The 15,065-nt window shown below is 47.3% G+C and overlaps 4 protein-coding genes across 4 annotated transcripts; 3 read left to right on the plus strand and 1 right to left on the minus strand.

Annotated features, from left to right (window-relative positions):
- Positions 1-3,417: 3,417 nt before the first annotated feature.
- On the minus strand, positions 3,418-3,901 carry HD556DRAFT_1250693 (uncharacterized protein; the record flags this gene model as incomplete). Its single annotated transcript, XM_041298955.1, has 2 exons — positions 3,418-3,603; positions 3,656-3,901. Coding segments are annotated over 2 exons (432 nt in total), but the record flags the coding sequence as incomplete, so codon positions are not given.
- Positions 3,902-5,422: 1,521 nt separating this feature from the next.
- Positions 5,423-8,347, plus strand: HD556DRAFT_1301820 (uncharacterized protein). Its single transcript, XM_041299475.1, has 18 exons — positions 5,423-5,717; positions 5,838-5,892; positions 5,955-5,969; positions 6,033-6,059; positions 6,120-6,168; positions 6,221-6,536; positions 6,593-6,710; positions 6,761-6,775; positions 6,834-6,856; positions 6,905-6,928; positions 6,980-7,059; positions 7,105-7,138; positions 7,196-7,325; positions 7,376-7,577; positions 7,630-7,653; positions 7,703-7,772; positions 7,825-8,040; positions 8,095-8,347. The coding sequence occupies exons 1-18, from the start codon at positions 5,556-5,558 to the stop codon at positions 8,245-8,247; spliced, it is 1,713 nt and encodes a 570-aa protein (XP_041152341.1). The 5' UTR covers positions 5,423-5,555; the 3' UTR covers positions 8,248-8,347.
- A 571-nt stretch (positions 8,348-8,918) lies between these two features.
- Positions 8,919-10,505, plus strand: HD556DRAFT_1451309 (uncharacterized protein; the record flags this gene model as incomplete). The annotated part of the gene is made up of 1 exon (XM_041307934.1): positions 8,919-10,505. One exon carries the CDS (start codon positions 8,919-8,921, stop codon positions 10,503-10,505), a length of 1,587 nt encoding a protein of 528 aa, XP_041152342.1.
- A 1,940-nt stretch (positions 10,506-12,445) lies between these two features.
- Positions 12,446-14,993, plus strand: HD556DRAFT_1451310 (uncharacterized protein; the record flags this gene model as incomplete). Its single annotated transcript, XM_041307935.1, has 16 exons — positions 12,446-12,604; positions 12,637-12,730; positions 12,789-12,803; positions 12,856-12,882; positions 12,935-12,983; positions 13,045-13,345; positions 13,401-13,527; positions 13,580-13,594; positions 13,650-13,672; positions 13,728-13,751; positions 13,806-13,885; positions 13,947-13,980; positions 14,040-14,169; positions 14,227-14,522; positions 14,569-14,784; positions 14,838-14,993. 16 exons carry the CDS (start codon positions 12,446-12,448, stop codon positions 14,991-14,993), a joined length of 1,746 nt encoding a protein of 581 aa, XP_041152343.1.
- Positions 14,994-15,065: the final 72 nt, after the last annotated feature.

Genomic DNA, 15,065 nt, shown 5'->3' on the forward strand with positions numbered 1-15,065 from the left:
CACATTTCTATGTACCTACATATATATTGGATTGACCTCAAGCATTATTCATCATCCAAGTAGTAGGGAGCCGTTTCCCGATGCTTTGTGGTCAAACCCGATATTTCATAGTTCTTAGTTGACATTGCAAATATTACCACTCTTTCTATCCAAAATACTTGTCATTATCGATATTCTCCATAGTCTTCTGAACCCACACCTGAAACCCACTAGTCTGCTAACCCGAAAACATCGGACCCGACACTTTGGTGCTGGACTAGTGATTATACCTTCGGACTTTGTTTCCCGCACTCGGACTTTTGATCACTTATCATTTCACTACCTTCAGACTTATTCCAGATAGCTAACCCCTCGGGTCGAACACACTTGTCTACAAGTATAGCAGATTAGGCTGTGCAAGACCACAACATTTTATATTGCTGGGTACTTACTTCGTGTAGTGACCAGTGATCATTGTCTCGTTACACCGCTCTGCCCTGTTCCCATTGGTTGGCTGATTGAAGCCGATGTATGATGGGTTAAGACCCCCCATTGTCCTTGTCTGGTAGTGGGTACCGTCAATATGAACATCATGCCTAAGCAGAGCCCATATGGCAGCTTGTCATTTGTTATTGCTGAAACCTGGTGCAAAGGAAGAAGAGTACAAAGCTGCGAGACCTGACATAGTGAAGCGATGGGATTCCACCAGTTCAATGGCACCTGAAGGTGGCTTGTTGGTAGAAGATGCCAGAATGAAGGGTGGTGGAGAGGGCGGTGATTTCATGGATGCAAGTTGCTGGATGTGAGGTGCAGTTGAAGAAGTGTAATGGCTATAGTATTATGTACACAGATCAAACACAGATCAATGTTCTCACATGCATAATTCAAGTTCAAAAGGCTCAGCACCGTAGCTAGCACTTAGTAGTTGTATGTATATCACATTTTCTATCCTACGGTTGTATGTTATATTATCACATTTTCTACCCTACAGTTGTAGGCTACATTATTGCATTATCTATCCCACAATTGTATGCTACACTGTCGCATTGTCACTAGTTCTACAATTGTATGCTACATTATCGCATTTCCGCATTTCTGTCTGATGAGGGCATTCAAAAACAGCTTTTAGATTACAACTAGACATACAGAACTAATGAAACTAGAGGTAAGTAAGCAGTGCTCAAGTTGACGTCAAATAGGTTGTGGCTAAGTGGGGTAGTAGGTTGTGCCCAAGTCAGTCAACAATCGATTGTAAATAATCAGTCATGTCCTCCATCAATGCATTTTGATCTTCATGATCAATGGCATCAAGGTCAGCGTCCTCGGGGAACTCAGGATTAACCTGGAGACTGGCAAAATTCTCTGGTGATTGTCCTGTGAGATATGTTAGTATGAGATCTAAAGATTCAATATATTTTTGTGGCTATGCTATTGTATAGAGTGAATGCCGTGACCAGGAGCAAGTTGTCTGCACAAATCACATTCTCTGAGTGATCTGTGAGGGTCTGTACAGACATAGACAGAGGAAATTGGTACTATTTGAGAGCTGTTTCGTGCTTGCTGGGCATGTCTGTGGGCATCTGTACAGAGATTGACAAAATAGTCTGCTACTGTAGCAAGCTAGGTAGTAGGGACCAAGCTATGGAGCTGGGATACTGTACAGCTCTGTACAGCTCATTTTAGTTTACTGATGTTTTATATCATAGTACATATCCACAAGATCCTAGAACAGATTTAGCTAATTTCAGTTTGAAATAGAGTAATGAGCCAAAATCATGTATCTAACAGGAATTGGTTGACAAATGAATGTGGCCAATACAGCATAACTAACAAGTTGAAAGTGGCACATTTTTGTATACTAAGGAAAAGGACAAGGATTGGGTGAATATCTGAGCTCACTATCGAGGACAGTGAGCTTGAGTCAAGCTCAATTAATATTGCTATGCTCAAGACTTCAAGTTGCACATGGGTGATCCATATGTAGAAAGTATCTCATGACTGAAATTAAAAATTTCAAAAACAACCTGATACTATTGGTTACCACTTGCTCATACACACCACATTTCGTGCAGTCACAGAAAAGTCACGGAAAGTCACAGTTTAGTCACACTGGCTTTTTACAGTCACCGACTTGAGTGCGTGCCATCTGTGTAGTGACGTTCCGGCCCGGCTTGGGCTCAAAGCCCCGGCTTAGGCTTGGCCTGGGGGGGCTTAGGCTTGCCATATTTCAAGCCTAGGCCGTGAGCCCAAGCCAGCCCAAAGCCGTGGCTTGAGCCATACTAGGCCGCGGCTTGGTGGTATGCAAAGTTGTAGATTCGTAGTATAGTAGCACAAGAAAATACATGAAGTAACTACTCAGAAACCTCGTCATCATCTGAAATCAAAGCATCCCAAGCATCCTCCTCGTCTGCAATAACATCTCCGGTCCTCTCCTCACTGTCAGCTTCCAATTCAGAGTCGTCAAATTCCTCCGACTCCACAAGAGAGGATGGTCCAGGCTCGCGAAAGATAAGGTCGTGTCGTATCGCACATTTGAGACATTGGAGAGCTTCAACAATGTCTCCTTTAAGCCGGTTCCGTCGTTTACTGATGGTTATGCCACCTTGCGAGAATGCACGCTCGCTTGAGACTGATGACGACATGATGGATAGGTAATCTCGTGCGAGCGAGGCCCATACTGGATATCTTGGTGCATTTATCTTGAGCAAAATTGACATCAGTGCGAATTTTCCAAGTAGCGCAAGCCATAGAACGTACCCCCCACCAATGAATAGCAGATACACCTGCTGGTAGAGCTGCCTCAACAGTCTCCAAATAGCTCATAAATTCGGCCCTCCATGGCCGTGATGGATCGCCAATGGAAGTAGGGGTGGGGTTCATAAGTAAGTCGTCCTCCGAATCGCTGATGACTTCGCGGATGAGTGACTTGAGACCACCTGCCTTGCTTTTCTTGGATGTGGGCTGGGATGACGACAAAAACGTAGTGTCTTCATTCAGCTCACGATAACGAGCTTTGAACTGGCAGCAAAATCAGACTATTGTGCAAAGCCAAAAAAAAGCTCGACTCACCACTTCCTCCGCAGTGCTTTGTTTGCAGCATTGTCGCAGGTGACATGCCCAAGCTAAGTTATATGAGCGCTGTAGGACGTCGTAGTCAAATAAACTGATTTACCTTCTGTGCAATCCCAACACGATCGAGAATTTTGAATAAGGCCCCGCCCAGCCGCTTGCCGCTATGTGCATTGTTGACTTTCGTGAACTCGAGGAGTGAGCTTTCAATTTCCCATTGCATGGGTACCTTCTCTTCAATCCAATGCCCCGTGACAGCAAAATAACCATCGATGTTCTCCGCTTGCCATGCGTCGCAGGTGGTATTAATGTTTCCCTTGACAGCAGCACTCTATGAAGCCCAATGAGACAAAATACAACAAACAGACATCAAACAGACATCAAACAGACATCACTCACGTTCAGCGTGGTCCTTAGCCTTGTAAGGTGGTTTTTAAACATTCTCATAATTTCGGCACGAGTGCCCTTCCTACCCGGAATCCTGACTCCGTTGGTTGCGCGAGAAGCAACATGAATCAGCTCTTGAAATTTAGGGTGCTCAAGCGCTTGTATAGGCTAGAAAAATAAGCCGTCAGTCGTGGTTTTGAATTGAGGAAGGCAGACATACCTGATCAGTCGCCACAAGCCATTCAATGGCAGCTTGTCTGAACAACTTGTCAGAATACGGTACGACTCGTTCGGCCTTGTGTTCAGTGAGATGGGCATTGATCCTCTGCTGCGCAGCGTTCTCCTTGCGAGCCTTGACGTCGCCAGGTAACATTGATTCGAATGAATGTTGGTTTGCCCATTTGCGATACTTGCCGGAAAAATGGGCCTCAGCGTGGCGACGAAGGGTGGTGATTTCATTGACAAGGACACATTTTTTCCTACAAACGAGTGAGTGAGTAGTATGAGAGTACAAAGGTGGACTTACGGGCAAACACTGCACTTTCGGTATTTCTTCACTTTGCCATTGGCCCCGGTTTGCTCAAATGTCGCTCCAAAGAATGCGTCGATATCAGCAGTTTTGCCTTCCCGAGACAATCCTGGGTCCGCAATAGAGACATCAATGTCGATGAGAACCCCATCTCCATCAACCAACTCGGGGGACTTCTCTGGGGCCTTCTGTTTCTTTCTACGAGGCTTAGGGTTGGTACGAGCATTCTCGCGGACTGAGTCGTGGTCTTCGTCGACAGATTCATCTTCGATGTCGACAAAGGCATCATCAGGATGCAAGCGTTTGTTGGATGAGGGAATAGGTGAGGGTGGGGGAGGCACGTTGGACGAGGAAATAGCTGTGGGTGGGGGAGGCACGGGCTTGGGTTGGGCAGAAACCTCCAAAGCACGCTTGGCTGCCTCCGCGGCACGGAATTCGTTGATGGCTTTGGTTTGGGATGGAAGGGCGGCCTTCTCCGAGTGTTGGAGGAGAGCAGCAGTGGGTTTGATCCTGCGTATGGGACGAGAATGCACGATAGGTTCATCTTCACTATCTGTGTGGACTGTGCTGGTCATTGCAGGCTGCTAGGTAGATACAACACATATACACGTACCACATATAAAAAATCGAACGTGGTTCAAAAACAGATTAAGTTTGCGAAGGCAGCGAAGTTGAAGCGCCAGGCAAGACTGTAAAGGTGCATGGATTGCTGAATGTTTGCTTTTCAAGACCGGGGTAAATATCAGCGAGCTTTAATAACATGACAACGGCGACTCACTGTGATCTCATTCTGACATACCTCATGGTATGATTGACTGAGAAGCTGATACCGATCGCAAGATGGCAACATAAACATAAACAGAAACTTACATACCGAAATAGATAGTGCACTGCTAAGCCACGGCTTGGGCCGGCGGCTTAGGCTTCGCAAAATTGAAGCCTGGGCCAAAGCCCTGGTCAGGCCGTGTCCTGGGCCTGGGCTGGGCCTGGCTCAATCAGGCCCGGCTTGGCCTGGCCCGGGGCTTGAAGCCGAGCCGGAACATCACTACATCTGTGTGCGTCTGAGTTGAAACTCCACTGCGGCAGCAGACGGCAGGTGACAATGGAAGTGACAAAAGCCTTTGTCACAACCAAACATTTATTTCTCTTGTTTCTTGTCTGAATGCATCTGTCTAAGCTCGTAATAGGTTCTTGTATATTATTATTTCAAATAGATGTAGTAGTTTGACAAGTTGTAGTAGAAAAGTGTGGTTTTGGAGGATGCACGAAGTGTGGGGATGCACGAGCAAGTGGTAACCAATAGTACATCTGGGCAATGGTAATGTGTTGTTGGTGGCCCATCAGAAATTTCAACTTGTCATGTGATGTCTGAATTCAGTAATTTTGGTGATGTGTACGTGATTCATAAGTGTGTGAACATTGTCACATGTGGTGTCACTCAGGTGACTTTGTGATTCGCATAGTTTCAAAAAGATATGGAATCACTGGCAGCTGCAACGTATAAAAACAACCATGAGAGTTTACATTTACAGAGGATTCCTGACTTTTTCTCATCATTCTTACTTTTCTGGACGGTGGTTACTAGATAGATATGGCTGAAGTCGTCTCACCTGCAGGCATCCTCCCTCACATACCCGACGACCTCACACTTGCGCAGTTTATATTGGATACGGACCATGTCAGAAAACCTGTTCGTAAGAGTGGTGCTTGGATTGTTGATGATCAGAGTGGTAGGAAGATTGGGCTTGAGGAGGTGAGTCTGCCTGCCAGTGAAATTGAGCAACTCTCTGCGGGGTCACACGCAAAGTTGGTGTGGTTGACATGGATTGCTATTTCGGCCAATGGTTACAGTGACTGATCGTGTACTTCACAGCTCAGGACTCGGACGTACGGTCTTGCTAACGCGTTGAGTATCCGCTACAACATCCGTGCGTTCTCTATGATTTCATGGCACTGAGTGCCACATGTTGACTCCTCTTGTTCCGCACAGAGGAGGATCATGTTGGTAATGCTATAATTTCAATAACTTGCAGGTATTGATGATCCCCCCATCCTGCACCCCTGATAGTGTTGATCTATAGTCCAAATCATGTCGGTATGCGAATAGCTTTGACGTATGTGGTGTATGTTTGGGTTGACAGAATGAATTCTGCAGATTATCTTGTGGCTGCTTGGGCGGCTCATAGACTTGGTGCTGCCGTGTCGTATGCCCACTTTCTCTAAGTTGCCTAAAACATTTTGAAATGCGCCCACAAGCGGTGCCAACCCGCTATTTACAGTTGACGAGCTCGTGTATCAAATAAATACAGTGAAAGCAGCCGTCATCATCACGCACCCAGACTCCCTCAATGTGGCCTTGGCATCTGCATATGCCACTGGTGTATCTGCGGATCGCGTGATTCTTTTTGACATCGAGGGTGCTGATACTGCGCAGAGAGCGACTGTGCAAGTTTTGATTTCGCAAGGTCTTGCAAGTGCTCCAAACTTCACGGAACGGAAACTTGCTCCCGCTGAAGGGAAGACCAAGGTGGCCTTCCTGAATTTCTCCAGCGGGACGACTGGTCGCCCCAAGGTGAGCGCGTATTTCGTGAGGACAATTGGATGTGACTTCCATATGCTATTTATCAGGCTGTTGCAATACCTCACTATGCGCCTATTGCAAATGTCATTCAGCTTGCCACTCACCACAAGGTCGGTGAGGATTATGCTGGACAAAGATTCAAACCTGGTGACGTATGTTGTGCTGGTGCGTGCGTTGTCGTTTGTCCAAAGGGTTCGGTTTGATTACCTGTGCAGTGCTTCCTTTATATCGTGAGCTATTGCCACGCTTGCGACATCGTGATGTTGTTGTGAGACTGATTGTTGCCAGATATTTATGGACTGGTCTTCAATGTACGACCTCGTTTGACTTCAGTTATCTCATTGCTGAATATCTTGTAGGCCCATTATGCCTTTTTCTGCGGAGTACGTCGACACTCCGAATCTGCAGATGTACACTGATTGAAGTGCATACAGATGACGGTTGTTTTAACAGCGAAATACAACTTTCTACAGTTTCTGAAGAGCATAATCAGGCACCGTATTACCCATCTTATGTAGGTCGTCCGACTTTATTTGACCCCACCTGAACAAGACTTTAGGTTAGTTCCCCCACACATCGTACAACTGTGCAAGGTCAGCGAGTCGTCCTGGAATGATCGCGTCCCTTACTTATCTACGTCTACCACTTAGCATCCAGCCGCCAAGAGTTACGATTTCAGTCACGTTCGATACGTCACCTCGGGTGCTGCACCATTGTCTCGTGAGGTGATGGAGCAGCTCGTTGAGGTATTTCCAAATGCCGACCTAGGGCAGAGCTACGGTAAGTCCATCTTTGGAGGGTGCGCGTCCACATCTCATCCCAGCGGCCAGGCCTTACCGAATCATGTACTGTTATAAGTACTTGGGCGGTGAATAAGAGGTGTGACTTGAGTGGTGGTGCTGGCCAACTCCTTCCTGGTATTATCGGCCGCGTGGAGAAACCAGATGGTACTCTTGCGGACTTTGACGAACCTGGCGAGCTTGTCGTAAAGACGCAGGCGCTTGCGCTTGGTTATGCAAACAACCTTGAAGCGTATGAGGTCATCTTCCTTGTATCATTCATATATTTACCGCAATGTGATCAGAACGAAGGAAACTTTCGTAAATGGGTGAGTAGGTAGGCGTTCAATCGGCTGGTCACTGACGTTCCGCTTTCAGATGGCTCCGTACAGGTGATGAGGTGAAGATGAACCGCAAGGGAGAAATTGTAGTCCTCGACCGTTTAAAGGTTGGATGATTGGCCTTAGGCCTTTGTCTCACCTGATTGAGCAGCCCTACAGGAAATGTTGAAGGTCCGTGGATTCCAGGTTGCACCTGCTGAGCTTGAAGGGTGTATTCTGGACCACCCCGACGTAACTGATACGTGCGTGGTTGGAATACAAGATGAATATAGTGGAGAATTACCACTGGCGTTCGTCGTTCTCCGCCCTGACGCCACCAAACGTGTCGAAGAAAGCCCTCAGGCCGCGGACGAGATCAAAGCATCGATCATGAAGGTTGGTGCTTCAAAACTCTAGGGAACGCGTTGTACTTATTCTTCAACTTTACAGCACGTTGTTGATAATAAAGTTGGCTACAAAAAGCTCGCTGGGGGTGTTGAATTTATTGATGTTGTCCCGAAAAACCCGAGCGGTAAACTGTTGAGGAGGGTGTTAAGAGACAAGGCTCGGGAGATGCGAACGAAGCCCAAAGCGAAGCTGTGACATGGTGATCCTCTTTACGAGTCCAGCATATGCACACCTTGTTTATTACTCCTTTGTCGATGAATTGTTTCAAATTCCAATAAAATTGATCCATCGCGCCAGAATCAACGACTCATCCCAGGGTTCTACCATCAATATTTCGTGTTGGAAAAATAGGCATGCTACTGTGACTAAAGAAACATATGAACCGCCTGGGCCCGGCTCGTGACGCGTGACCCGTGGGACTCAGATATCTACACGGTATTCTTCCGAAGAGTTCCCCAGTAGACTGGCTCCCCAGAGTCTGACAGACTTCAACACCCCAGATAGTCCATCAGCTAGACTTTCACCTATCCCAAGTGGATCCTTGAGCTTGCGAAGTAAATCCGGACTCCGCCGAAGGAGGGTGCTTCTGATTTGCAAATTGAATCATGGTTCACAAAATTTCAGTTAGCTGTTTCGAGTAACGAATTCTTTTCAGCCTCGTAATACGTGCATCTTTCTGTGGATAGCGAGGGTCGACAATTGTTCGTAAATTGAACACTCCGAACACGGTTCACAATCCAGGACTCGCGTTAAGTTGGTGCAGCCGCGGTGGTTGACCTTGGGCAGTATGTCTCTTCAGAATTATCCACCATTCTTAGTATTGACTACCCTCACTTTCCTTTTTCTGAAAAAAGTCAACAGCTCGGATGACCAACTCCAACTGTGATATCGATCGCCTGCCGGATGACGCGCTCCGCATGATTTTCGAGTCGGTCTGTGAAAAAGACCAAGCCAACTTCCATGACTATTCTATGCAAAACGAAGTGCAGAAAGGCAGGTATTGGGATGATTGGCACCAAAATGAGTGCTGGTACAATGACTCGGAAAAAGAATCCAATGGCCCTCCACCATTGGCTCTCATTGCAGCAATGTGTGTGTGCAAACGTTGGCGTTGTCTCATGTCACAGATTCCAACATTGTGGACTGTGTTACAAATCTCCTTTGGCGACTGTGCTGCGTCTCTTGAAAAAGTGCGCACTTTCCTAAAACTTAGTGGAACACATCCTCTCAAAATCACGCTACTTTGGAATGACCCCCACAATCCCTTCAACGGAGCCCCCAGGCGGGCCTCCCTTCTTAATCCGTATCTCCCCGAACCGGTCGACGAAAGCGTAGCTGGTGCTTACCTCGTCTTGATCATCCTGGAGTTATATGCTCATGTGCACCGTTGGCGCGAGTTTACGATGAGGACAACCTCAAAAATGCACATTCGTCAAGCGCTTGTACTTATGTCGCGTCCCTCCGTTCATCCAGCCCATATGCTAGAAAAACTGCATGTTCAACTCGTACACGACCAATTGAATGTAGACCCCGACCATCATGAGCCGTTTATTTTTCCTGGTTCAGCACCTCCCATCAATGATCTTATCCTTTTCGGCACCAGTTGGTCCTGGCTCTCACCCTCCATGTTTTCATCACATCTCGTCAATTTGCGGATACACTACTGCACAAGTGGCGGTAACATAAATACGGCCACTACATTAGATGTTTTGTTGCAACTCCTTGGTACACTCGTCAACCTGCAGACCCTCGCACTCGAATTGGATATGGATCCACTTGAAGACATCATGTCTCCCATTGCACTACCCCGCTTGCACTACCTAGCTATGAAATCGAGGAAGATGGACTGTTGGATTGCAGATTTTCTCCACTCTGTTCATATGCCCAATCTCCGGATATTGACCCTGGATGGCGTTCTGGATGAGTTCATGCTGGTCGAGATTCAATTCGAAGGTATCCTCCAAGAGTTGATCAGGCTTACCGACACAAATTCTTCTAGCTCTCTTCTAGAGCTGGATGAACTCCATCTCGTTAATTTCGCGCATCGTGCAGATCCTCAGCTCCTCCATCGCCTGTATAAACAAATGACTAGTGTCAAGGTATTGACACTGGGGCCAGGGGCGTTCTATGGGAATGATGCGTTTGCAATGGGACTACTCCCCACGTCTCGCGGACTTGCGGATTTCCCTTTCCCGGGACTTCGAACCCTGATCGTTTTTGATATTCCAAGAAGCTTCGTGCGGCGCATCGTACTAGAACGACTTTCGCTCGTTGGTCCGTTGGAGGAGCTTTATTATCAAGAGCCTGACAGCCGACCGGTGCCAGAGGAGGAGGAGGATATAATTGTCCCAGACGATTGGCAACATCAAGTCGAGAAGTACCATTGTATTGATAATCTGGAATCTGATCGTTATTGTGATGTAGTTAGCAGGCGGTGGTCGTACTTAGCCTAGTACCTCGGTCAGTCCCCTACTGTGTTACATGTGTCGCTCATCACTTGTGTCGATATCCCCGTGCCTTCTTGTGCTGCCAAACTGATTTCATTAAACTATGTGTATGTCCATTCTCAATACTCATTCGATGTTAGCAAGCAGGAGACGACAATCAGATGGGATCCTCCCTGTGGCACTATCAACTCAGGCCGGTTTCCGTGGTATCTCCTGACGTTCATGTCCTTTGGCTGACGTGAGACTCGGAGGTTAAGCGGGACCATCAATCAGCGCTTCAGGAGTCGTTGTGGGCTTCGTAAACTAAGGACTCAGATGCATATCTAGCGTGGCAATCTGGCTCTTGCAGACGGAAGCTGGCGTGGCCTCATCCTGATGGTAAACGTTACCTGCGATGCCGCCCGAAGCCACTGCTAGACAGTGGAGGGTACCCCACTTCATCACCGCAGAACACGGCGTCATTTTCCCGTTCTATGTTTGGCTCTACCTTCGACTGAGCGAATCTTTAACTTCATGCAGGTGCACTGTTTGTACCAAGCCTTTAAACGAATACAAATTGGCTCCCACCATGTGGGCGCGAATCGGCAAGTTTGGGTATTATGATATCTGTTGAGATAGAGGTTGGTCCTTATACAGAAGGAGAGGCTGTCTTACTTCTAATAGGTTCTGCCTGCGGCAGACTGCAGGTAGGTATGCGGTGGGTGGGAGTGCCTGTTGATGCGGAGTGCAAAATTAGCGTGACCTTCAGATACTCGCGAGATGACAGGCCTGAGAGCAGTTGACCTTTGAAGTGAGCACGAGGACAACACATAGGGTGCGTACTACTCTACAAGACAAAACTTAGATGGACATGTTTCTAACTTTCTTGATCCAAACGTCCACTATCTTACCTTACAGCCCGGCGCCCGCGCCTCTCGCTGATGATTATAGTGCTGAATTGGTCTGAACAGTGCTTCACGTGAGTGACCCTCTTCTATACGGCGAAGCTGACTGCTTGATTACCAACGACTTCTTCTAAATCCGGCAAAGTTTCATTGCACATTCTCGCACCGCACTACAGCAACGTCTGCACACAGAAGCCATCTTGTGTGTCAGGACTGGATTCGTTCCGGTAAGCAGATCTTTTGCAAGCGTGCACCTGTATTGACAATAATAAAACAAGCCTGTTGACTCACCAGCAATCTTTGTCATTGCCAGACAACCCATTTTAATGCAAACCATCCCGGGAAGTTGCACTCACTTATGTTAGCCACCATCTGCCGTGGTCGAGACCCCGAGCGTCGACCAGTCTTTCCCCATTGCTGAGATAACAGAAATACAAAGATGCCAGCGGTCGCCGCTCAATCTTTCAAGCCCTGACAGACGATACGAGGCTATACCAGCCAGGTACAAGATGCTGTCAACCTGTTTGTCGGATAACGCATCATTACATGTTTGGATGACAGCTAGCTCCGATTACAGTGGGACCTAGTAGAGAGCGGCATGTAGATCGGGGATGAGGGCAGGGAAATGGACAGGGACGTCCAAGTGCAACTTGAACAGTGAGTCTCCTCCAAGCTCAAGATCGACTAGGATGGTGTGGCTTTATGGACGAGGCTTACTGCCAAGGATTGGTATCACGGCGGCCGCATCTAGTGATGTCCACCACCAATCAAGATGATTCTTATTGTATGACTACACGACGTCGGTGATTAAATTTCAAATCTTAGTACTTCGAGAAATAACGGTACCTTGCATGTACTAGTACTTTGATGGTTTGTACATGGCACGTGTAGTAGATGCCGCGGCTTTACCCCTCCAGACCGTGTGAACGTACTATGCTGAAGTCCGTTAACCCGCATCTATCAATACTTCAACAATTATAATAGTCTGCCATTCACTAATGATTTCCTCGAGTCCTCTTATCGAATACCCCACATTTCAGATCCCGTCCTCCTGCATTAGAAATGCCTGAAATATTTACTGAACCACTTGACTCAGTGATCCCTGACGACTTGACGCTAACCCAGTTCTTCCTTGACTCCCACCACCCACGTAGGCCGGTCCGAACCGATGCGCCATGGTTAATTGAGGACGAGACTGGGAGGCGCATTGGATATGAGGAGGTGCGTGGAAATCGTTAATTATATTACAGTAGCGATTCTTACTAGGCGCCTGCCCATTTGGCAACTTGAAGATCCGTGCACGAACCTTTGGATTTGCAAACGGGCTTGCGTTGCGCTATAGTATTAGTACGCGCTGTTTAACGTCCCTCAGTAGTAACCGTGTGTCCTAACAGCATACATGCAGAAGAAGAAGACGTCGGTAGGTGTTGTCCATCCAGTCCGACTACCTCCTTTTTATGATTGGTCTACAGTCCTTATCTTTAGTCCTAATCATGTTGGTAAGGTTTTGTCTCCACTCCCCCATCGGCGTCAGTTCACCGTCGCCCGTAGATTATCCACCTGCAATATGGGCCACGCACCGACTGGGTGGAATTGTTTCGTGAGCCCAGCAAATGATGACATTCTTGCCCTCTCAGGCTGATCCGACCGAAACATTAAAGCGGCGCAAATCCGACATATACAGCAGAAGAACTCTTACATCAGATCCAGGCTGTGAAAGCAACGCTGATAATTGCACATCCGTCCTCCCTCCATACGGCCCTCGATGCTGCACGCGCAGCCCACATACCTTCTGATAGAGTTCTCACTTTCGGCCAATCGACTCAGCCAACTGTAGAGAGTATCATCCAGCTTGGACTCAGTAACGAAGCTGCCTTTGTCGAGCGAAGATTGAAGAAGGGCGAGGGCAAGACCAAGATCGCATTTTTAAACTTTTCTAGCGGTACAACAGGTAAACCTAAGGTGCGCCGTTGTCTAAAAGTATCGATACCGAGTAGATGCATAAACCAATAAATAGGCGGTAGCCATTGCGCATTATGCACCCATCGTCAACGTCATCCAAATAGCCCAATACACAAAAGTCAACGAAACCTATACTCCTTGGGAGGAGCAGCGGTTCAGACCAGGTGATATAGCCGCTGGAGGTGTGCATTCATCCAAGTTTTTTGAGGTTACGTCTGACTCACTATTGCTCAGTGCTTCCCTTCTTCCGTACGTCTGTTCATTGCATGTATTGTATGTGACGTTAAACACATGCCTTGTACAGATATATATGGCCTTGTATTCTCCGTGAGTGCAAGCTTCCCACAACGTTCAGAGAATCTGCCGTTGATTTCCGAAGTAGGTTTATGCGGTGCCATTTTTTGGAGTAAGTCCATCGCGCCGTGTAATTTTCAGGGTTAATGCTAGGGTTGCTCACTAGATGTCGCTGGTGGTCACCCCAAAATTCAACTTCACAGATTTCTTAAGGAGCATAGAGAGGCACCATATCACTCACCTGACGTGAGAATCTGTCTTCTTGTGGTCGAAAAACACGTTGATTATTGACGTATTGGCTACCCAGACTCGTTCCGCCTCAAATTGTATTGCTTTGCAAGGTCAGTAAACGTAAATTGGTAGGAAATTGATTCTTGTGTGCTGAGGAACGTGAACCCAGCATCCGGCAGTCAATAACTATGACCTAAGTGCCATTCGATTCTTGATCTCCGGAGCTGCACCTCTTTCAGCTGAGTTGGTGAACCAGCTCATGAAAGTAATACCCAATGCCCAAATCGGCCAAGGTTATGGTAAGTCCGCTACTTCTTGTTCCCTTGACGCTGACATTCACCACATCTGGAATCTAGGGCTGACCGAATCTTCTACATCGCTCACAATGTTCTCGGTGGATGAGAAAATAGGCATCCCAGGTGGCGCTGGACGGTTTCTCCCAGGTATAGTTGCCCGAGTAGTCAGGCCTGATGGTTCTCTGGCTGGCTTCGATGAACCAGGCGAATTGAGAGTGAAGACGCCTTCCTTGGCATTGGGATATTGGAATGATGAAAAAGCAACAAATGAGACATTTGTTGAAGGATGGCTTTGTACCGGAGACGAAGTTATTATACGTGAAGACAAGGAAGTTTTCATCGTCGATCGATTGAAGGTATTCTACTTCGAATCTCTGTTGCAATGGCTGATCCGTCTATCAGGAAATTATGAAAGTCAAAGGATTCCAAGTAGCTCCTGCCGAGCTAGAAGGTTGTATTCTAGATCACCGTGATGTGGCAGACACGTGTGTCGTGCCCATTCCGGACGACTACAGCGGAGAAGTTCCGTTGGCGTTCGTCGTGCTTCGTGCGTCTGCTGCGAATCGTATGGGCAAAGACTCCCGTGAAGTAGACAAAGTAAAGGCATCCATAATGAAGGTTCGGCCATTTCATGTCAAAGCGATGGCAGTCGGGCTAACGTCGTTATTCAGCACGTCGCAGATAACAAGGTCGCATATAAGCACCTAGCGGGAGGCGTGGAATTCATAGATGTTATACCAAAGAATCCGAGCGGAAAGCTACTACGACGGGTGCTTCGTGATCGAGCTCGGCAATTGAAGGCAAGAGAGCTCAAGGCCAAGCTATGATTCGTTTTATACAATGACGGGTCAATCTAAGAGCTGGAGGGTATATGTATATAGCTTGTCGGGTGCTGTTAA

The sequence above is a fragment of the Suillus plorans genome, assembly GCF_016647745.1.
Source record: "Suillus plorans strain S12 chromosome Unknown HD556scaffold_126, whole genome shotgun sequence".
NCBI classification, from domain to species: Eukaryota; Fungi; Basidiomycota; class Agaricomycetes; order Boletales; family Suillaceae; genus Suillus; species Suillus plorans.

Excerpts from the sequence above, each read along its gene's own strand:
- HD556DRAFT_1301820 (XM_041299475.1), top strand. The coding sequence starts at position 5,556 with ATGGCTGAAGTCGTCTCACCTGCAGGCATCCTCCCTCACATACCCGAC. Across the intron at positions 6,857-6,904 it reads TTTATGGACTGGTCTTCAAT|GCCCATTATGCCTTTTTCTG; the intron begins GTACGACCTCGT and ends AATATCTTGTAG. Across the intron at positions 7,326-7,375 it reads CGACCTAGGGCAGAGCTACG|GCCTTACCGAATCATGTACT; the intron begins GTAAGTCCATCT and ends CCCAGCGGCCAG.